General features: G+C 43.8%; 1 protein-coding gene across 2 annotated transcripts in view; it reads right to left on the bottom strand.

Moving 5' to 3' along the window:
- The window catches only part of LOC150002598 (lipoxygenase homology domain-containing protein 1-like), a 154,555-nt gene that overhangs the window by 115,794 nt on the left and 14,723 nt on the right, over positions 1-24,038 (bottom strand). For both annotated transcript variants that reach the window (XM_090285099.1, XM_090285100.1), the window contains exons 5-6: positions 8,530-8,628; positions 261-409 (exon numbers count right to left, since the gene is read on the bottom strand). In XM_090285099.1, the coding sequence (XP_090141225.1) occupies positions 261-409; positions 8,530-8,628 (248 nt within the window). The remainder of the gene's footprint in view (positions 1-260; positions 410-8,529; positions 8,629-24,038) is intronic.

The following is a 24,038-nucleotide window of genomic DNA, read 5'->3' as shown; positions in this document are numbered from 1 at the left end:
ATGGGAGGGAGAGGTTCTGGCAGGCCAGAGTCAGGGAAAGCTGCATGGCAGAGCCTCGAAGGACGACCAGGCTTCAGATGAGAGAACTGGGCTTTCTAGGAGAGTGATAACATGGGCAATGTCTTGGAGGTATGGGGAGGGCAGGATGGGTGGCCAGCAGCTTAGGCAGAAGCATAGAGGCAGACAGACTGGACAGAAGCTAGGGCTGAAAGATGCTCCCTGCCAGGGCACAGAGACCACAGATAGTCAGTTGAACCCACCTTGGACAGGAACCAGCTTGGAGACTTTCCCTGGTTGTTGTGGCCAATAGCGACCTTCATTAGCTGCCCCAAATCAGGGGAATCCAGTGTGAACTTGTTTTCAGCTCCCTTTTCAAAGTTTTTCCTTTCATTGTCCAGCTTACGTTCCCCTATATGCACAGACATGCAAGAAAATTACATGGTCTATCCAGTGAAGGATGGTCTCAAGAGTCAATGGGGGGAAGAGGTTTTGTAGTGGGGGACAAGTGGCACGTGGTCATTTTCTGTACTCCCATCCAATTTGGCTATGAACCTAAAAATGCTCTAAAAATGAAGTTAAATTGTTTTAAAAGTTAACAAGGGGGTCTTTAAAGCCATCCAACTTCCAGAGGGTTGCCTTATGTGTGGCTTGTGCCCAGGACCCATAACTGGGTTTCTGATTTCTGCCTTAGTTTGGAGCCTCCATCCCAGTAAACCAATTAGCACCCTACCCCTAGACCTGGGCCCTGTCTTGCTTGTACTGACTTGGGAGCACAACCATGGTAGTCGGTATATAGATGCTATGGCTGGGACCCTGGCAGCAGCCAACAGACTTCTTTAGGTCAGACTCCTTTTCTGGAAAAGAGCCATGAGAACTATCATATAGTCATAAATTTTGTTTGTTCATTTGTTTGTTTGTTTAACGTGGACTCTGAACCCACAACCCAGGCATGTGCCCGACTGGGAATTGAACCATTAACCCTTCACTTTGCGGCACAATGCCCAACCAACTGAGCTACATTGGTCAGGCTGTTAAACATGGATTTGTTTGTCTCACTTATTCCTCGCTATAATACAGGAGGGAGGTATTATTAACTCTTTATTTTAGATGAAGAAACTGAGACTTACAGAAGTCAAATACCTCACCAAAAGTCACACAGGTAAGCTAGCATTCATTCTAACTTGTTCTTTCTATTTTGCAATTTTCCATTATTATACTCCAAGTTGAAGGTCATAGGAACCTTTCCAGCCCCACTAAGCACTAGCTTTTTGCTTCTGCCATCACATTTTTCTTCTTTTATAAAATTTAATTATTTCAATTTTTCTACATTTTTAATTGCAAGAATTCAAGCATATAGAAAATAATATGATATCCATGTACCTACTACCCAGACTTAGGAGTTAATACAAATGTTAATATTTTGTCTAAGGTGCTTAGAACTTTCCCTTTTGTGAAGGAAACAGATCGTGACAGACAGATGTACCGTCTCACCATCCATTTCTACCCCCACTCATGCCCTCAAATAAACACTCTCTTCAATGTATATGTATTGTTCCCATAAATTTTTTGCTTGCACCGGTATGTATCCGTAAAGAAGATATACTATTTTTTCTTGTTTTAGAAGTTTGCAGAAATATATCATAGTGCACATCTGTCTTGAGTTCCTCATCTGTGCAACGGGGATCATAATAGCACCACCTTGTAGGGTCAATGTGTGGATTAACTTAGTTAATACAAACAAGGCCCTTAGAATAAGTGCTCTGTTAACAATTGGGGCCGTTGCTAGTGCTCCTGTTTCCATCATCGTGGACCTTTGTGCACCTTACTTTTGTTCAGTTAATACTAAGTGTTTGAGACCCTGTTGCTGCTGTAAACTTTGGTTCGTTAGTCCAACTGCTAATTGAATGAAGCAAACACCATTATGTAAGCATTCTTGTACTGGTGGACATTTAGGGTGTTCCTAGTTTTTTGCTGTTGTAAATAGCATCGAAACGGACTCTTTTGTCCCTACCTTTTGCTGCATGTTTTATTTATTTATTTATTTAATTTATATATTTTATTTATTTATTTTTAAATATGTTTTATTGATTATGCTGTTACAGTTGTCCCAATTTCCCTTTCCCCTGCTCCTCTTCACCCGGTGACACCCCTCCTTCCACTTGTCCCCCCTTTTAGTCCATGTCCATTGGTTGTGCATATAGTTCTTCTCAACCTCTTCCTGTCTACTCCATTCCCTCCTACTATGCTTCTTAATTCCTGTACCATCTTCCTCCCTTTTCCCCTTCCCCCTCCCTGCTGACCTTCCCCCAATATGTTCCCCATACCTATAGTTCTTTTTCCCCTCTTGTTGCCTACTTAGTTTGCCTTTGTTTCGGTTCCCTAGCTTTGGTTGTTGGTTGGGATGCAGTTGTCATTTTAATGTTCATAGTTTTCATCCTCCTTCTTCTAAACCAATCCCTTTAACATCTCATATAATAGTGGTTTGGATCTAACGAACTCCTTCAGTTTTACTTTGTCCTGGAATCACTTTCTCTGCCCTTCTATTCTGAATGACAGTTTCGCTGGATAGAGTATTTGTGGCTGTAGGTTTTGGATTTTCATTATTTTGAATATTTCTTGGCAGTACCTTCTTGCCTGCAGGGTCCCCTTTGAGAAATCCGCTGATAGTCTAATTGGGACCCCTTTGTACATAATTCTTTTCTTCTCTCTTGATGCTTTTAAGATTCTCTCTTTATCTTTAATTTTTGACAATTTGGTAATAATGTGTCTTGGAGTGTTTCTCCCTGGGCCCAGTTTTTCTGGAACTCTCTGTGCTTCCTGGACCTGTAAGTCTATTTCCTTCCCCAAGTTTGGGAAGTTCTGCTTCATTATTTTTTCACATAATTTTTCAATTTCTAGTTCTTCTTCTTTGCCCTCTGGCAATCATATAATTTGAATGTTCGTTCTCTTATAGCTGTCCCAGAGGTTTCTGAGCCTCTCCTCACATTCCTTATTTTTTGTTTCCTCTTTCTGCACTTGACTGTTTGTTTCTTCCCTATGTTCCGATTTGTTGATTTGATCTCTATTTTATTTCCTCACCACTTGTCTCGTATGTGTTTCCGTTTGTTTCAGTATGACTAGCTTTCATTCCTTCCCCGTCTTGTTGCAAATCTTTTGTTAATTCTGTAAGCCACCTTATAACTAACTATAGCTCTGAACTGAGCCTCTGAAAGGTTTCTTATTTGTTCGTCTGTCAGGTCCCACATCTGCTGCCTGGTGAGCTGTGTCACCAGGATTTCAATTGTGGTCTGCTTCATCCTGACAGTTTTGTGTTTAGCTTTGCTTCCTGGGCGGGCTATAGGGGGCGGAGCCCCATGCACTCATCACTACCTGGTGACTGGCAGCAATCGGTGACATTTTTCGCTGCACTGTGGCGCTTTGTGTGGGGGTGGGGGTCCAAGATGGATTTCTGCCGTTACTCTTCAATGAGAGACCGGGATCCTCTTCTTCCAACCCCGTGCCCTCTGTGCCTCACAGTCCAAGGCAATGGGGGGTCTGCCTTCCCCAGCGTTGTAATCAAGAGCTGATGGGTCTCGACTGCAGCTGGGATTGCTCCCCTGGCATTTCTCGCAGTCCTGCCACTATCCCCGCTGCTTCCACAAACAGTGCTGCCCAACCTTTCCGCTCTGATTTTCGCCCCTCCTACCCGTCCGGATAAGCATCGCTGGTTTATAACTTCATACACTGGGCTTCCATGTAGTTTTATTTTCTGGGATTTCTGGTTATCTTTGGTTTTGAGGTAGTTGTATTCCTACTTAGTTGTGGAGGAAGACCAAGCATGTCATTATAAGCCTCCATCTTGGCCGGAAGTCTGCTGCATGTTTTTAAAAAACTTCTCTGAGTAGATACCTATTAACATAGTTGCTGGGTCCTGGGGTATACTCATGTCTGATGTATGAGGCAGTGCAAAATTGTACTTCAGAATGGTTGTACTACACCTATAACCACCAGCAGTCCATGAGGGTTCCCATTCTCCACAATTATTATTAACATATAGATTTCAAAATATTGTTTTAGTGTGTATACAGTGCTATCTCACTGTGGTTTTAATTTGCATTCCCTTGGTTATTTTCAAAGACTAAATGTGTGTGTGTTTCATATATATGCCCCTCAGATATATATACTTGAGAGATTTATATATAGATATAATTTAGACCTTGTTCTTCTGTAATTTTTGTTCATATACTTTATAGTCTTTTTTTTGTCTATGATGTTTTTTATCATGTAAACATTTTTCTTGTATTAATGGACTTTATCAACATTTTTCAGTGAATAGTTCAAGAAACTCCATCCTGAATTAAGATTTTAAAAGGACACGTTCAAAATTCCTTCAAAAAATTTATGGAATTTGTCACATTGAAGTCTTTAGCCTATCTGGAAGTTATTTTTGTGTATGGTGGAAGGTAAAAAGATATAATTGTATCTTTTCTCATATGGTGAAACAGTTGTTCACATACCAGTAGTTGACTACTTTGTCCTTTTTCCTTCTGATTTAGAATGCTGCCTTTATGTATGTTTTTAGACTCTTCTGTTCCACTGATTTATTTATTAATCCTATATCCCAGCAATTTCCAACTGGTGTGCCACAATAATTTTTAAAACATGCAATATCTGAGTATTTAGTCAGGGCACTGGCCTTTTTTCCCTTAGATTGCAAAATTAAAAATATAACAACTGCCAACACACTAGCTCTCTGGTGTGAAAGAATCAAAATTATACCTTTCTTTTGGTCAGGTCAGCGATATATATATTGGTGTGCTACAGAATTTCAGTAATTAGTTCATGTGTGCCTTGAGATAAAAAAAAGTTGAAAATCACTGTTCTATTCATATCACACTCCAGTTTTTAGAGATCATCAAGGTCTTAATATCTGTCAGGGTAAATATCCCCATATTGGTAATATGGTTAATATGCTTTTCAACATTCAAAATTGTCTTGGCAATACACTGCCTTTTATGAACATTAATTTTATTTTCAGCTTAAGCTGTAGGATATTGCCCTTTGGAAGTGTGACTAAAATTGCATTGCTTGTACAGAGTAATCTGAGAAAATTTAACTTCTTAATGAATTTGAGTCTTTCCTCATGGATAAGCATAATATATTTCTCCATTTTTTTTTAGTTATATCCTTAAATAAAATTTTACATTTTTTCCCAGAAAACTCTCTTCTTAGATTTAGTCTTAGGTACCTTATAATTGCTATTATAAATCACATATTTTTAAATTAAATGTTTGTAGTTTTTATTAATTTTTGCACATTAATCTTATATCTAGCATCTTTATTAAACTCCCTCTCTCTCTCTCTCTCTCTCTCTCTCTCTCTCTCTCTCTCTCTCTCTCTCTCTCATTGGTTCTATGATTTGTAAATTCTCCTGAATTTTGTAAATGATGATGATTTTTGATAAAAATTAAAGTTTGTTTCTAAATGGAGTGAGAAGTTGAGAGTTTCTCCTAATTTTATTGACATAATCAAAGAATGTCGTCTCTATGATATCAATTTATTTGAGTTTGTTAAGACTTGCTTTGTGGTTTAGTATGTGATCATTATGTGCTTGAAAAAATGTGTGTTCTCTACCAGTTAGAGGCAGGGATCTCCAACTTCCATGAAATCAAGCTTATTAACTATGTAGTTAAAATCTGCATTCATACTAAGTTTTTATCCATTTGAATTATCAATTACTGTGTTGTATTAAAATCCTCCACAATTATTATTCATCAAGTTTTCCCAAGAATTTTGTTTATTTTTGCTTCATATATTTTTGAAATATGTTAAATTTATACCAGTTCAGAATCATTATATCTTCCAGATTTATTGTTCTTTTGACATTGCCTAATATACTTTTATATTTAACAAAGTGTTTTTCCTTACAGATTAATTTGATAGACATTAATATCAACACACTGGCTTCTTTCCTGTTGCTGATGTGTTCCTGGAATACTTTATTCCATCTTATTTATTCTCAGCCCTTCTGTATCATATATTTAGACTGGGTTTTTAAAATTTTTCATTTAATATGATAATATACATCCTTTAACTGGTGAGTTTAGTTTATTTCTACTTACTGCAATTATACATTTATCTCACCTTTTGCTTTTAGCCATGCTTTTTCTATCTCTTTTCTCATTTCCTGACTTCTATTGGATGGATTGAGCTTTTATTCCTTTTTTTCTCTCTTTTGGTTTAGAAATTACACATTCCTATTTTTTGGTGGTTAATTTTATAATTTTAATATGTATACTTGATGTTAAAGTTAATATCGCTACTCTCCTAGGAATGAGAGAATTGGTTGGGATCAAGAATCTTATTATGTTTTAATTCTGATTATCTACTTTCCTTCTCAAAGATTGTTTTTTAGTGTTTTGGGTGCACAATTTTCTTATGCCCTGATAATAGTCATTATTGTTATTGCTTCATATAGTAAATGCTTGCTTAGATTTATTACATAATTATCAATTTTTGGCTTTTTGTTTCTTGCATTCCATCCTTTCTTTTGGGTACAATTTTCTTTTTCTTAAAACATTTTCTTTAGTGGTTAAGTACAGGCCTATGAGTGTTAAAGCCTATTTCTATTTGTTTGCATGAAAATTGATTAATTATGCCTTACTCTGGAATTATAACCTAGCTGGGTATAGAACTCTAGGTTGATATGTATTCTTGCTCAGAACGTTGAAGATATGATTCAATGAATTTCCTATAAACCTAATTTTTTACAGAAGTAAATCTGCCAAACCTGGTTATTCTTAAGATCTTTCTCTATACCTTTGATTTCACCACAATGCATCTAACTGTGGATGTTTTTATTTATCTTGTTTAATGACTTGTATTTTTACTTTAATCTGAAGATTCATGTTTGCGTGGTTTCAACCATTAGCTCTTCAAAAATGTCTTCTCACCTATTATATATTCTCTGTTTCTGGAACTCCTCCTTAACATCTATCAGAACTTATTCTCTCCTCCATGTCTCATGACCTCTCACTTATATTTTCCAATGCTTTGTCTCTCTGCTACATCTGAATATTTTGCTCATATTTGTCTTATAGTTTATAAATTCTTTATTCAATGGTTTCTAATTGTGTTGATTAAGCCATCTATTAAGCATTTATATTTAGTAAGTATTTTTTTATGTCCTGTATTTGTTTGCTATGTTTTTCATGGTGCTTGTAATTTTCTTTAATTGTATCTTCCATGTTGATAGTCAGTTTTAGCTTAAAATACTTAAATTTATAGCCTTTTTCAGGTTACTCTAGTATCTGAAATTCAGTGGGGGCTGCATAGAGAGGTAGGCTGATCCATTGTTTGTTGTGTCTATTGATGCTGAGCCATGTTGAACTATGTCTGTAAGTGTTTTGTAGGTTTGGAAACTAAACTCATCTCCAATACTTTATCTGGGGAAATCTCATGCAATCTTGTCAATTCTTCTGCTAAGCACCCAAGGGTATTACTAGCATGGAACTGATTTTCTGTATTTGGGGGGAGAGGAAGTCCTCAAATTACTCTTATAGTGTAAAATCAAACCTCAAGCTCACATGTGGTGCAAGCCTAAGGTATCAATTTCTCAGCAATTGTTTTTTCAATCTAGAGCTCTTGCAGAGATAAGTTCACTGCACAAATAAGCATTTTTTTTCCTGGCCTATTCTTTTACTGAAGATGTCCCTGTAAACCTTCAAGACTTCTGGCTTTATGTGTGGTTCCAATTTTGCATATCTTGCCTCACAAAGGACCAATACCTCATTTTATGACCTCAGATAGGTATAAAACCCATCCTATGGCTGGTTGAATATGAAAGCTTCCTCCTTCCAAGAGCTACTGTATCAATTCATACTCAATACTTTGTTTTGAGTTCCCTCTCTATTTTCGGTACTTGGAGACTTCTCTCTTTTTCCTTATATGCCCAGCAATGCATTTTGAAATTTTAAAATATATTGTGTCAGCTTTACTGACCCTGATGTTCTTGCAGTAAATTGGCAGAAGCAGGTAGAACCACTTGCCTCAGTTCTCTGGCCTGAATGTCTTCCCAGCACCTGTAGCTGCAACTGTGTCCTCAGTGCCTGCCCCACCTCTGAGGACAAGTCTAACTGGATCCCTGGCTTCATTCTGGTCTGCTCCAAACTGCTGCATTGAATCAGATCATGCCACATCCAAATTATAGCTCAAGGTGGACATGGAGCTTAGGGAGACAAAGAGCGTATCAAAGAATGAGTTCCTTGGCGGTGTGGAGCTTGGATCTGTTCTAGGATGCAGGGAAATTTTAAATCAAGCCAAAACTCAAGCACCCCTTGTTATGAAAACATCACACACGTACATTTTACAGGATGAGCACCTTGTTGTGTGGGGAAGCCCATAACAAACCAGATGGTAAGAAGAGAGATCCTGAACAGAGGAACAGAGAGAAGACTGGGTTTGCTTTCCTCTGCAAGAAAGGTAGCAAACAGCCCATGTAAGAAGCAATTCTGGGCATGGTTTGTAAAGAAAAAATTTCAAACCCATTACCTGTGTCTCCATATTCTCCAAAGATATTGATGAAGACATCAGCATCTGTTCCTGCATCAACGACATGGCCAGTGTACACCTTAATGTCGTACTTGTTAACTGAAAATGAAGGCAGAGAAAGCCTCAGTTCATGAGGATCCTCAGAAGGACAGAGGCACCAAAGTAGCTACCACACCATCCACCCTTCCCTCCCACAATAAATTGTCAAGATCACCGTCCAAAACTGAGCAAGAAACAACTTGTCTGACGTAGGTTCCAAATGGCATTGTTCATATATAAGCATATCAAATTAACACATTGTACACCTTAAATTTATAGAGGGTTACATGTCAATTATTACTCAATAAAGCTGAAAAAAAGTCCAGTGAAACTGATTGCATTGCATAAATCGGAGGTAGAGGGGACTCCCTTTTCTATCTACTAGTATGTTGACTTAGGATGCATAAATCAGCCCAAATCCAAGGTACCACACTAAACCACCCCAGCATGTCTCCCTGGGATATTGACATGCCTCTAACTGGGCCTCTTGCATCTACTCTGCCTTCTCTGATCTCTTCTCCATACTCTATCACAGGGTAAACATTCATTGGGGAAAATAGATTCTGCAAATGAAAATTGTCAAGGCCATAACCAACCTAAAGACTAGAGTCACCAATAGTAGCCAGCAAATGCACGCTTAGGGGTAACCTCATTTAAAGACTTCTATCTGCTTCTTGTATCTTGGCTCCATTCATTGAACCCCAAAATGCCTCAGCCTTGGCCTTGGTCCCAAGGGGCTGAGTGGATGGAGCTCCATGCAAATTTGACAACATGCTGAGCCCTGTCCAGGTCTTCCCAGCTGGAGCCTTCCTTAGGGTGGGAAGCAAAGGTCAGGGGTGGCCGTGTGGTAGGCCAATTGACACTCCTCTAGCTTTTCTTTCGGTGCCAAGAATTCCAAGGCCTGAGGCACCTTTACCTTCCCTGTTCCCTTCCTGCAATGGCTTTCTACCTTTTACAAAGCAGAATCATTTGTTCAGATACCTTCTGCCCAGTATATGAAATTGATAAAAATTAGAGCTGTTTTAATTGAGATCGTGGGTCCTGGCCCCACCACTGAGCATCTCCCGAGAGCCTTCCCTGATGTCCCAGCACCCAGGGGTCTTTCTCCTCTGCACTCCCTGGCTCTGTCACACTACCTGTGCCGATGATTTCCTCGTACACCATCCACTGCCTTCTGCTATTTGCTGTTTCCCTGAGGCAAGGCTTCTAAGTCCCTTGAGAATACATAATGGGGCTCATAGAGGACACACACACAAACCCTATACCACCCTGAAGGCTGGGTTCTGAACTGCTGAGAACCCTGAGCCAGGTGGGACCAATGTCTTCTCTTTCCCTCCTCAATACTCAGTGAGACCCATCATGGGGGAGGGAAGACCCTCCAATGCTCATCCCCAGCTGAAGACTCCAGTAGGTTAGTCCCTCTCAGAGTCCTAGTCCCTCTTGATTCACCACAAAGACCCCTCTGAAACAGGAAGTAGAATAAGGGCCTTCAGAAGAGGTCAGACCTGGGCAGCCCTGAAATCAGTGGCTTTAAACTTGGGCCACATTCTGCCTACCTGGGGAGCTTGTTAACAAGGCAGATTTCCAGGTCCCCTCCCAGAGATCATGAGACATGTGGCTGTAAGGGATCAGGAGGACCTTGACCACATCCAGATGTTTCTGCTCTCAATTATCTTCTAAACTGCAGAGCCCTCCCCTGGGTCATGGGGGGAGGTGGCAGGCAGTGTCCTTGCCCTAAGCTCTCTTGTGCTCTCGGGCACTGTTCTGTGTGTTTCTAGGCAGAGAACTGTGGGCAACTCAGCACTCTGTGGCCTGGAATGAGAGCAGAGCTGCCTTGTGCAGAGGTGTCAGCTGCTGGCTGTAGGATGATCACAGCACATCCTAATCACTAGGTAAGCAGTTGAAGGCTACAAAGATTGGGGAACGATTATTCTTTCTCTGTCAAAGCAGAGGGAGTAAGAAGAAGGATGTCTTATGCCTAGTGTGGACAGGAAGGGCCAGCCTCCCCTAATTCCATGACGCTGTGTGCGTGAGCTGAGTCTGAAGTTCCAGAGGACAGTGAGGAGGGGGCCCCGGCTGGGGTTCCCTCAAGGTGGGGACAGATGGAAGCACCAGTTCTCCCACATTAGCCATTGTGCCTTCAACTCATTGTCTAGCTGAGGGCAAGCAAGGAGCAGAGACAGGAAGAGGTGGGAAGGTCAAGTTGGAGAAGGAGCTAGCCAGGCGGTCAGCACCCTTCCTGAGCAAGCATGGGAGGACCATGGCCTAGTAATGGGTCACAGAAATTGTTGCCCATGCCAAGGCTGACCTATGACTTACCCATCTAGTATACTATCTGTCATGAAATTCTCCCCAGAACTCATTTTTTTTTTCTGGCCTTTCAGCAGGACTAACATGAGCCCACACAGTGTCTCTGTGCAAATTAGAGAAAAGGATCCTTTCCTCAAGACACTTTACTTCCATCTGTTGAATAATTGTCAAAATAAATGTAAAAATCTAGAGCTTCTCCTATGAAAGCTGTCTCCTTACATAGACACACTTGTGCAGGGCACAGCTTGTACAGCTGAACCCAGCAACCCAGCTTTCAGGCAGTAGCCCCCTTCCACTAAAGGCCAGTATGAGCTCTGAGAGGCCAGACTGCACTGATCTGAAAAGTGCACAATGAAGGATGTAGACCAGGGATCACTGGACTGACGTCCTGTGCTGGTGGAGTTAGCTGCAGCCTAAACACACATTGCCGGCCTCAAGGGCCCAGCAGAGGCTGGTCTGTGTCCTCCTTGCCCTGCCCAGGAGATATACAAGCCCAGTCTTGCCCCTTATTTTCTCTCTCCCAGCCCCATGGCAGGGGCACAGGCTGTTCCCTCCAAACCGGAAATCTGTCCCCTGCTGGCTAGCGGGAAGCTGCCTGTGTGGGCTTCCAGAAAAGGCAGGCAATGGCAGGCCCAGCTGCCTCCCGCGTCTGGTGCGCCAGCCGCCCCCACAGCCGCCCCGCACTGTCTGGAACACTCAGCACATGGCAGCGACAAGACGTATCTCCATAGAGCCACCTTGGGGGCGGGGCGGGGGAGGCAGGCACAGCCATGAGGGGGCTGCAACCCCAAATCCTGGTACTGCATGCACAGCTGAGCCGGGCGAGCTGCTCATCTTGTTCATGACAACGGAAGTCCAGCAAACGCTGTCACAGTCTCCACCCTGCTTGCTGAAGAAGGAACCATCCCACGCCCACCATCATTTGAACCTCCGGGAAAGAAGCTCACGTGGTGCTCGCTTTTTTCAGAAGCAGAGAATCATGAATGAACTGGTGGTGAACTGACTCACAGAGTTTCTTTCCCTTGCCTTTCACCCATCCTCAGATCCTGTGTAATTAGATCGTGGCTTTATTTATTCTGGCAGGTGAGGAGTGGGGAGCGGGGTTGGAAGGAGGATGACTGGACTTGATCTTACACCTCCCCCAAACCTGCAACGGCTCACACCCAGACACCCATCCCTTCCGCTCCCTGAGACCAGATGCAGAGAAGTGAGGTATCACAGGCGCTACGTGGGAAGAGAGGAATTCAATGGGGCTGCCTGGGGAGGTGGGAGAGGAGAGGAAATAGTCTCCCCCAGCCCGGGGGAGACTACCCAAGCCTGTCCAGGTATGGGGAGGTGGAGGTCAGTGGAACCCAAGCGTAAGCAGCAATGCTACCTGCCAGGAGCTGAGTCACAGTTACTGACCAATGACCATTCCTCCACAATGCCCCCAAAGCTGCCCTCTTCTTTCCCTCAGGTGCAGAGGCCTGAATCACTCACCTAGATTTACCATATTCTTCAAATAGGACTGGGACTTTTTTGCTTTCTCAGCCTGGCTGCCCTTTCACACACATCCACTTATCAGAATAATAGTAAGAGCCTCTGATGGTTACTGAGGACCTACTATAGGCCAGTCACACCTATTATCTCATTCAATCCTCCACATGACAGACCCTATTGCTACTAATGTCATCATTACTGATCAGGCAATGGAAGCAGGAGGTTAAGAAAGTTTAACAAGTCTCCATAGTTAGAAAGGTTGACACCCAGATTTAGACTCAAGGGACTGGACGAGAAGGTTCTCTCTTGGCTGCCATTTCACGCACTCTGCCACTGTCTGGGTCATGCTTAACCCCACGTCCCAAGCCTACAGTGCTCTGCTCCAGAACTCCTGGGGTCTGTGTCATTTACTTGACACTTAACATGTGCTCAGACAGGCTATGGGTTGAACTCAATTGAGACTGGTTACACAACACTAAAACATCACTTGATCATTAAATAGTTGCAAATCACCTGCAAATCAATATACAGTGAGTATATTTTCCTAAGAAACTGTTCACGGTAAGCCTGTTGCTCTCAGGCGCTGAAACACAGTGGGAAGTGAATACACTTTCACTCTTTTCAGCCCATCGTGCTCACCCTCAGTCACTCTCCTTGGCTCCCGCACCTGCTGCTCTGCAGAAGAGCCTTCCCTTCCACCTGTGCCACAGTCTCCTCAGCTCTATTTCTTCCCTTTCCAACCCAGATTCCACTCCACTGCTGGCATTTACCCTCCCATAGCGCTGCAAACCCAATACTTCTCACAAGCTCATGGAAGAACCAGAGTGTCATGCACCGTCCTGGAGGCAGGTGAGTAATACTTGTCAAAGTCTTAATATCCTGCAAACCCCTTGAACTAACAATTCAATTGACTAGGAAATATTTGTATTATAGATTACCTATAATGATATCTAACAGAGTACTGTTAACAACAACAACAAAAAAAGAACCACCGGAAACTATACAAATGGGGAATTGCTGGGGTGAATTCTGACATTCACCTATTTATGGACTACCATGCAGTCACTTAAAATAATGGTTTAGAAGATTATCCAATGACATAATGTAGCGTTAAGTGAAAAAACCTGGTCGCAAAGTTGACTATAATACAATACCATTTAAATCAATATGTAGTATTTAATATATTCATGCACAAAAAAGAGAACAGGAAGGAAATTCCTTGAACCAACAATTCAATTGACTAGGAAATATTTGTATTTATAGATTACCTATAATGATATCGATCACAGTACTGTTAACAAAATTGGGATTGCTGGGGTGAATTCTGATATTCACCCATTTATTGACTACCATGCAGTCATTTAAAATAATGGTTTAGAAGATTATTCAACATTATAATATAGCATTAAGTGAAAAAACCCTGTCACAATGTTGATTATCATATAATACCATTTATATCAATATGTAGTATTTAATACATTCATGCAGAAAAAAGAGACAGGAAGGGAATTCACCAAAATGTTAACAGGAGGGTCTCCAAGGCTGGCCTACATCGTGCTTAAGGTCAAGGCTCTGGGTTTACTCTTGGCTCCATCCTTTATAAGCAAATTATTTAACCTCTCTGTGCTTCAGTTTCTTTTATCTATAAAATGGAAATAATAATAATAATACCTCCTTCCTGGGGTTGTTGTGATGATTAGATAGATGCTGGACAGATAGCTAGACAGATAAGACTGATTCTTGACACGGATTGAATACCCCATAAAAATGAACTATTATCGTTGGGTGAGGATATTACAGAAGTTTTTATTATCCTTTTTCTTGCTATTTGTACTTTAAAATTGTTTTTACAACAGCTATGTTTTTCCATTGTAATTGGAAACGAAAGACTGAAGTCACCCAAAGTCAGTGCTTGAATAAATGAAGCTCTCTGTAGTCCAGAAGAAGCTGTTGAGAACTCTTGCTAGTCTATATGACACACCTAAGGAAAATCCACACATATAATAGACACTCTTACACCCTCAGACTGGCTGTGGCACCAGGAACATTTGGGCTGGTCATAGTGGCTATAAGGCTGGAGGGAGGGTCGAGGTCGGATGGAGAAAGGAAACAATAGACACATGGCCATCAGGTGGACATCCAGCCACATGCAGGTGGGAATCCCTTCATGACTTTCCGTGGGCTCACTCTGGCAATGCTTAGAGCCCAGGGGAGGAGTCAAGGAGGAAACCATAGGTGGCTGGAATGGATACGAGCAGCTGGATCAGGATCAATACGATGTCTGTATCATAAGTCCAGATTTTCATGCATACGAAAGCAGCCCTGAGAAAGTGCTGTTCCCACAAATGGAAAGAAACAAAGGTTATTATAAACACCTATTTGAAAATCGAATAACCAAGTATAGGGCAAATGTACAATCTCATACATTTTCCAAAGGTCCTGGCTGCTGGGTTAAAGGCCAGAGTGACCAGCAGTGGTACTGGGAGTGCCGGGGACCTGGGGCCACAGCGAAGCTGTGAGTCAGAGGGCCTACTTCCAGCTGTGTGAATAACAGCCCATCAGTTCCCCAAGTGCCCTCATTCTGTTTGAAAGCCTAGCAAATGCCTTCTCAACTCTGAAGTCTTAGCTTGGATATTGCCTCCTCTATGGAACCCTCCTAATTTACCCTTCCTCTATGCTTTTTCATTGGATTCCATTAGTCATCCTCACTTAGAACACTCTATTTCTTTGCGTTGTGATTTCTTATTGGCCGGACTCTTTTCCCTTTATAACCTAGGCCCCTACATATTTACCCCAAGTACAGGGTCTGTTGCATAGAAGATTCCCAATAAATACCCACTGAATCACTGAACAACATTGGAGGAGCATGAGCTAGCATCTTGAGTCCAGGTGACCAAAAGCAGGTCACTTAACTTCTCTGGGCTTCTCTTTCTCCTCTATAAAATGGAGGTGGAGTAGAGAAGGTCCCTTTTGGTCCTGAAATTCTCTGATGCTCTTCACTGGGGCCTCATTCAAAGCAGTTCTCTTCTTCCCACTCTTTCCGGAGATGATTTTCTGCAATGCTGTGTGGGAGTAGATGGGGTGGGCGGGAAGCTGCTGTGAAGTTCAGAGGAAGAGCGCGCTGTGGGGCTGGCCCAGCTTTTCCCACCCCAAAGCCTCCCCAACTGCTGTGAGTTTGAGGGCTCTGGACCACTTCATAGGGTTCTAAGAAACAACGACTCCCGGCAGCACCCACAATGAGGCCCTGGATAAACATTTGAGCTGGGTTATGGGAAAATATCAGGGAGAGGGAAGAGGACTGGAAAGAAAGATGCTCCTTCAGGTTTCAACTGCAGTCAAGGTCATGAGCATATTCCCAGTTGTCTAGATAAGCCTGCCAGATTCTAGAGGTGGATCCTGGCACTGAGTGGCTCCAAAGTCCTTTCTGATTCTGAGATGCCATATTCCTGAGTCTGTGCATCTCAGAGTCAGAGGAAGCCTGGGTGTCGGGGAAGAAGGCAGGGAAACATCAGAATATTAATAACTGCAACAACCACCATGATTCTTGCATCATGTACTGAACACTTGCTCCATGCCTAGCACTGCACTAAGTCCTTTATGTGTATTGTCCCAGTTAATCAGCTCAACCATTTCCTCATTTTACAAATGAGGAAATAGAGGCAAAGAGCTTAAGGCATCATCTCATGTTTGCATAACTGGTAGAGTGGCAGAGTCAGATTTTGACCACAGAGAATGAGGGTTCAAAGACTGATCTCATAGGAAGGAGGTGGGCACAATACAGAAGAATAGAAAGTAAGGGGTAAGAGGGGAATGGGATGGGGAAGGTGTATCCACAGCATAAGGGAGGACACCAAGGCCAATCTCCTTTTGCCCTGTGGAGGAGGGGTAGCCCCAAAGGGTCAAGAAGGTAAACACTCTACTAATCCTGAAAAGCCCCAGGAGGCCAGCTAGTGTACCCACGCTATAGAGGCAGAAACTGAAGCTGGGAGAGGAACTGAGACCTGAGAACTTGGGGTGTATACTCCTGTGCACTTTGTGACCCAGAGCGCTATATTTTTAAATTAATGATTTAATTACTCACTATAATTAAATCCAGTAGAATCTGGGAACAAGTCAGGCCTGTTGGTTTACACTGTATTTGGCAGAGCCCTCGTGATGGGAGTTTTTGCATCAATCACCCCAGATGCTTTCAATTTGCATTTGCTTCTGCACATGCAGTCCTCTGGCAGGTCCGCAGTCCACAGCAGGTAGCGCAATTTGCACTTGCCCCTCATACCTTAATCACAATCCCTTTCTTGTCCTGTCCTTTCTTCAGATGCACCCTGGGCACTGTGCCCAACATGGTCTTGCTAGGACCAGGTACACATCTGGAGTCGTGTGATAATCTTTGTGTAGCGGGGCACAGGCTGCAATGAAATTATAACCCAGTTTCCACCAGGAGTGGATGCAGTGACTGTGCAGGACAAACCCAGTCCCAGTTCTCCCTGTTCCCCAGGCCCCCAGCAGCTCTCGGCCCCAGCACTGCCTGTCCCATTTGGTGTCGTTCTCTTTTCTCCAACAACCAGCCCCTTGGTGTCTTTGGAGCATAACATAAGACTGGCTGCAGCTGTATTTCTTACTAATCCACCAAAGAAGATCAGTGCTTCTTAGAAGAAGGCTTCTCCCTAAGGAGGCCCAAGGAGCAGGTCCCAGCTGGGAGCAGGGAAGGGAGGAGGACCCACCGCAAACCGGGCCCTCCTGAGAGCAAGGGCCCATCTGCTGTTGGCAGAGTCTGGGTCTGAATCATTGATGAGCTGTTGTGCCTGGGAAGTGACAGCCCTGAGGTGTGAGCAGCCCCCAGGCCAGCTGGAACTCAGCTCTTGGCTCTGAGGCCTGTCTCACTGCCAAGTTGGCAGAGCTTTCCCAGAGAATGTGCTGTGGGCTCAGAGCTAACTTAAGCCACGTGACCATCTCAGTTCTTTTCAAGGTGGGACGGATTGTGGGTTGGTGCTGGGATGGGGACAATTACTTGGACAGAAGGCAGGAAGTGACATCATATCAGTAGTGAGAAGGCCAGGCAGGATCTTCCCTAAACAGGTCTAACCCACAGCTCCCTACCAGGTGACAGCCTCTGGCCCAAGGTCCTTTAAGACCCAATACTGGGCCATTTCATATCTACCCAGAGAGATCACACCATCACACCCTGCCTTGTCTAACTCAAATGTCATCCCCACTTTCTACCTCCCATCCCGCCATCTTTCAAGATTGCCCCACTCCAACCCCAGCCTCAAGAAGGTTCCCTGAGCCTCCCTGGGGCCAGAGAGAGGTGGGTAGTCCTGTGCTCTCAGCCTCTGCAACTGGCAGATTGCTTATCAATTCCATCTGGGTGCTTTGCCCCATGAATGTCACACCAAAAGTGACAACATCAAGGTCAAGGGAGTGAAATCAGTGGAGCCAGGAAAGAGAGATGAGAAAAGGCTGAGCTAGCAGAAGACCAGAGAAAGCCAGGGTGATGAGGGACCTCAGAGAACATCCAGTAGAACCTTCTGGTAAGACGAGGAGCAGCCCAGACAGGACGCATAACTTAGCTAAGACACATGAGGATTGAGGGGTGACACTAGAAGTCAGCTCTTCTCCCCCAGGAGAGGCTGTTCCATCCAGCTCTGTGCTGGTCTTCATAAGTGGGTGTATCTACACGTGACTCCCTCACCCCACCCACACAAGCCTGTCTCTTATGAATCTTCACCCCAGTCCCTAAGTCCCCATGACCCCGTTGGCATGTGCCAGTGAATATGTTACCCTCAGAGGAACCCGTACTTGGCTGGGGAGACCGGATAGACACATATTAAGTAGTCAGCACCCAAAAAAGCAAACGGCAGTCGCAGAGATCTGCTGTTTCTCAGCCATTTATGCACCTCAAAACACCTGGGCTACGCCCCACCCCACCAGCCACAGTGGCTCATCCTGGTGGTGATTCAGCCAGTGTGAGTCTGAATCTCAACGATCAGGGTGAATAGTTCCTCCTCTGTGCCCAGGGGACCCCTTGCCCATCCTTGACTACAGTTAGGGTCAGGGCACCCCACTGAGAGTCACTGCACTGCAGTGCATGGCACAGACTTCAGTCTCTCCAGAGTTTGCTGGGCAGGGGAGCCAAGGCGAGGGACCAGGCGATGCTTCCCAGAGAAGCTGTGGCTTTAAACCCGATGGGTCTTGATGGCACAGAGGAAACTGAAGGAGAGAATAGAAGAGAGCAGATGAGGGGAAAGGGCGCTGGCCCTGATGTTCCCTCGGACCCTGGCATATGTATTAATGGAGGTTTTCTCTCTAAGCAACTTGAGACAGAAGTGTGGGAGCAAGGAGAACTGACCCAGGCAGTGGTCAGGCAAGTCCCTGGGGCTCTGGGGAGAGATCAGTACTGGGTCACTGCTAGGCTTCATGGGACAAGGCCTGAACCCCAGAAATTGCCATCAGCCTTCTGGCTTCTGCTCCACAGTCTGGGAGCGGGTGGCAGAGAGTGTCTCATCCTGTCCCTCAGGCCTCAGTCCCATTTCCCGTGGGTCCCATGAAACATCCTTGTGGTTTATGAGAGCTAGAGAGAACAGTGTTCAGAGCCACCCCCTGCCAGACACTGGAACCAACACAGTCTGAGTGAACAGGTTGAGAAATGGAGCTGCTAGTCTGAGACCAGGCAACAGAGGAGGGTGAGAGGTGGTCTGTGCATGCTCCCCTCCATCTTCACAGTAGGTGCAAAGTGGGGATAATAACAGACCTTACCTCAGAGTGGTGCTCTGGATTTTAAATAAAGTACCAATTGTGAAGTGTATTCACATGAAGACACAGACTACAGAAGTATTTTGTTCAAAGGTCACATAGTCAGTAGATGACATTGCTGGGATTTGAACCTAAGACTCTGTGACTTGAGAGATGGAGCTCTGAACCATGATGCCCTCTATCTTCTTAATGGGTACTTAGTATTATGGCAGCCTGTGTCCTCCACTGGACTGTGAGCACCTTGAGGACAAGGACCATGTCCTTACCCCAGACCCAGCACCTAGGAGCGCCTCAGGGAGGCAGCGCCCATGGCAGCTCTCAGTGATGATGGGTCAGTTCAAGGCCTGAGGCTGTGCTTAGACTCTTGCCAGGGGCTGCCATCAGTGTGAAGATGTCAATGTAGCTACTCTGCACCTATAGGCTCTGGGTTGTCCAGAAGGTGAGCTATTCCAGACAAGATGAAAGAAATCCTCCAGGAAGGAAGTCAGGTATCCATGGTAATGGAGGGAATGCCAAGAGGCAGATGGCAGGAGAGAAAATTCACTACACTTATGGGGCAATTTGATAGCCAAGACTGTGTTCCTAGGGATAACTGATATGGTTATGCTGAAAAAGTGGCTACCAACCTTCCCCAGGACCCAGAAGATGGCAGGACCCCAGATACCCACTCCAAGAGAGAGACAAACATGGGGACAGCTGCTAACTCCCTGTTAGTGTGCATGTGTGTCTGAGATTCTTAATCAGGAAGTGTGATGTTTGCCTGGACTATCCCACTGAGGTGTGGGGAGGGAGCCAGTCGGTCAAGACTGGGACACCCACTCCTGCTCACTCCTGTGGGGATGAGGCAGCAGCCTGAAGTCCTTGGCAAGAACTGAGGACCTGATGTGCCAGCAGCATTGTCATCATTTCTTCCAGGTAAACAAGAGTCATTTAACCACAAAGTCAGTATGGTGTATTGTCACTGTTAAAAACAGTTCATGAACATTTAGGATGCATCAAAAGAAGCAGGACATCAAGAAACCCTAAATAAGCAAAGCAATCTTTAAAAAGAAGACAAAGTTGAAAGTCTCACACATCTTAATTTCAAAACTTCCTACAAAGCTACAATAATCAAACAGTGTGGTACTGGCATAAGGGCAGATAGTTAGAACAACAGAACAAAATAGAGATCCCAGAAACAAACCCTCGTATATAGGGTCAAATGCTTTTCAACAAGAGTGTCAAGGCCATTCAATGCGTGAAGGACAGTCTTTTCAACAAATGATTCTGGGAAAACTGGATATATACATGCAGAAGAATTAAATTGAAACTTACTTTATATCATAAAAATTATCTCAAAATGCATCAATGATGTAGATGTAAGAGCTAAAACTAAAACACTCAAGAAGAAAACTTGTCACAGGGCAAAAGCTCTATGACACTAGATTTGGCAATGATTTCTTGGATATGACACCAAAAGCATAGGCAGCATAAGAAAAGTTAGATAAACTAGACTGCATAGAAATTAAAAACTTCTCTGCATCAACACAAACTATCAACAGAGTGAAAAGGCAGCCCATGAAATAGTGGAAAATACTTGTAAGTCATATATATGAAAAAGGGTTAATATCCATAACTATAGTCTGAATAGATATCTACAACTTAACAATATGATTAAAAAGGACTTGGACATTTCTACAAAGAAGATCTACAAATGACCTATAAGCACACGAAATGATGCTCAACTTCTCTAATCATTATGGAAATGCAAATCAAAACCGCAATGAGATACCACCTCACACCTATTAAGATGGCTATCATTTTTACAAAATAGAAAGTCACAAGTGTTGGTGAGGAGGTAGAGAAACTGGAACCTTAGTGCATTGCTAGTGGGAATGTAAAATGGTGCAGCTGCTGTGGAAAACAGTATGGCTGTTCCTCAGAAAGTGAAACACAGAATTACCTTTTGAGTCAATAATTTCACTTTCGGGTATAGCCTCAAAAGAACTGAAAACAGGAAGCTGAACAGGTATTTTTACACCAATGTTAACAGCAGAATTATTCACAGTAGCTAAAAGGTAGAAACAACCCAAATGTCCATTGACAGATGAGTGGATAAAATATGGTACATACATACAGTGGAATATCACTTAGCCTTCCAAAAAAATGAAATTCTGACACATACTACAATGAGGATGAACCTTGAAGACATGACGCTAAGTGAAAGAAGCCAGTCACAAAAGGATAAATACTGTATGATTCCACTTCTGTGTGGTTCCTAAGTAGTCAAATACAAAGAAACCTAATGTAGAATAAAAGTTATCAGGGGCTGAGAGGAACAGGGATGTGAAGTTATTGTTTAATAGGTAAGAGTGTCATTTGGGAAGGTTAGAAATTTATGGAGGTGGATGGTGATGAGGGTTGCACACAATGTGAATTTACTTAGTGCCACTGAATTGTACACTTAAAAATGCTGAGACAGGAAATGTAATGATCTGTATATTTTACAATAATAACAAGAAGAAGAAGCAGGACAATGGAGTCAGGGAGCCCTTGCACTCTTCTCTGAGGACCCCAATCTGGAACCCAGGGTACTAGTCTAGCAGGTACGTTCTTGAGGGTCGCTGGCAAACCAGGCTACTCGGGAGGCAGAAAGGGGTGTGCTGCAGGAGGCGTGGGCAGGGAACCTGGGGAAGCGATCCTGAGAGGAGAGAAGCCCATCTTCTCACAGCGGAAGGGCTAACATGAAAGCATACACTGTGCTGCATCAGGGGAGACGGGAACAGAGGAGCAGAAGGCTTGGGGAGACCGCCTGGGGTTTATATTCAGGCTGATCTTTCTGGCAACCAGGGCTACTAAACAGTGGAATGGGTTGGGACTGTCCACCACTGAAGAAAGGCTGGATTCAAACCAAGGCTGGAGAAGCCATGGGTGGGGATGCTATGGGAAGATTCCCATTACAGTGGGAGATTGATCCAGCTGACCGCCGTGGTCCTTAACTGTGATCCCTCAGGCTCTGACTTCTTAGGTGCCAGACTGTTTGCCCCTGGTGGGCCCTGCCCAAGGGGCAGGTAAAAAGCACATTCCACCAAGGATCAGGAGACTCACGGTCTAGTCCTAGCTCCATCAGAGACTGGCTGTTTGACGATGGTTGAGTGACCACCTCCTGGGGTCTCAGTTTACTCATCTATGCAATAAACATCAGCCTGCCCTTCCTCACCTCCTCACACCCAGAGGCATTTCAGGTAAAAAAAAGGACTCACGAAGAGCACAGGTATCTTCCCAGCCCCGCTTCCCATTCCCCCTGGATTCTGCTTTTCCTTCCTCCCAGATCAGGGCTGGTAGTGTTTCCTGGGGGACAGTTTATATACCCCTGGTAGTATGCTGAATTGTAGAGCCGCTCCTTTTAGTTTAGGGAATTGTAGCCCTGGCCTGAGCATGACCTGCCACCAGCACCCCGGCTGTGCTTGTCTTTAAGTCTCAACATAAGGCTGTGTGGGAGACATAACTGAAAGCCACTCAGAGGGTTTCCGTGGGAATTGGATTTAAAGAATACTTATTATGCTTTAGAACTTGTTCTGCTTTTCTTATCTCTTAATGTAATATAAACAATCTCTAGCAAGAAATGTATGAAACTTGCACCTAAACCAGTGTGGCGTCAAGATGTTTGATAAACCCTGACACAGACTGATCACTGTGCCCTCTGTACTGGTACATGTAATCTGTTATTGTCAACTCTAATCCAAATGCCTAAAAACTTTAGACAATTCATGAATTTTGACTTTGTATCTCCCATGTGTATCCTCCTCAATAAAAGACAAGAGGGACGGGAGTCTGATTGCTGTTTTCCCCTAGAGAGAGCAGCCACCTTTCTTCTCCTGAGACATAATATAGTGCCCTGGGTAGATTTGTTCTGCTGTGGTCATGAAATCTCTGCTGGACAGAGCAGTTTCCAACTGAACCTAGGCACCTCTGCCTCACTGAATGTTAGTGGTGATACAGAAGGGTTATTTAGAGTTGCATATTTATTTTAATATGTACTAATGTAAACCTGATATTTATAGCAAATGATAACAGTTTTTATGATAGTGATATCAATGTTCTTTTAAAATAAATTAATATAAGTTGCAAAAAGTGAGTTAAGAATAAGTTAATAATAGGGGAAGTGATACTTAAATAAGGCAAAAATCTTGGAGGTGGACGTGAGTGGCTGGGGTATGGGAATCCTCAGAGGACTGAGGGGACACACCAACCTGGCTCCTCAAGGCCTTGCAACAGATCCTCAAGGCCAGGCAATCAGCACCAAAGAAAACCAAAAAGCAAAGAGTTTGAGTTGATCCTGGTGCCAGAGGCAGCAATTTTACCAGCCAACTGAAAAAACTATGAAATTAAACTTTGTTTCAGGGTCCTCCGTCCACACAACTGGGAGTTAATCAACCTCTATCTTCTTTCTCTGGAAACTCCTGATGCCTACCTTCTCCCCAGGGGACTCTATGAAGGAAGAGGGAGCCCTGACCAGGCCATTAGCCCCAAGACACTAGGAATATGTTGGGTGCCTCTCCCAAAAACTATATTTAAAGAGAAGTCTAGAGAGGGAACAGTGATCTCCATGGCCAGTGTGAGGCACAGTGCCATAAGCGAGGTGATGTCCTTGTCTAGGAAGCAGTCCTTGTGCCCCAGAGCTCACCTTCTGAACCAAGCAGGGCAAGGTCCCCACACACCTTTGTTTTTAAGCAGGATATTTGAGATCCCCTATGGATGAATCATCGAGAAACCTGATCAAGGTCTAGTCCCCACCACCCCCACGACTATCTGATGATCATCTAGGTCAAAGGGTCAGTCAGTCAGCCATGAACACCAACCTTCCTTGAGGAGCAGGTAAGAAAGAAAGTTCCAGCTGATTTCAGCCAGAACTTTGGGAGATGCCCCGTGGAGTTGGGGGGAGGGAACAA

Source organism: Furipterus horrens, unplaced genomic scaffold (assembly GCF_987537825.1).
Source record: "Furipterus horrens unplaced genomic scaffold, mFurHor1.1.pri manual_scaffold_8, whole genome shotgun sequence".
NCBI lineage: Eukaryota > Metazoa > Chordata > Mammalia > Chiroptera > Furipteridae > Furipterus > Furipterus horrens.
Note: the sequence above shows the minus strand (reverse complement) of the source record. Positions and strands in the feature narration are given on the sequence as shown.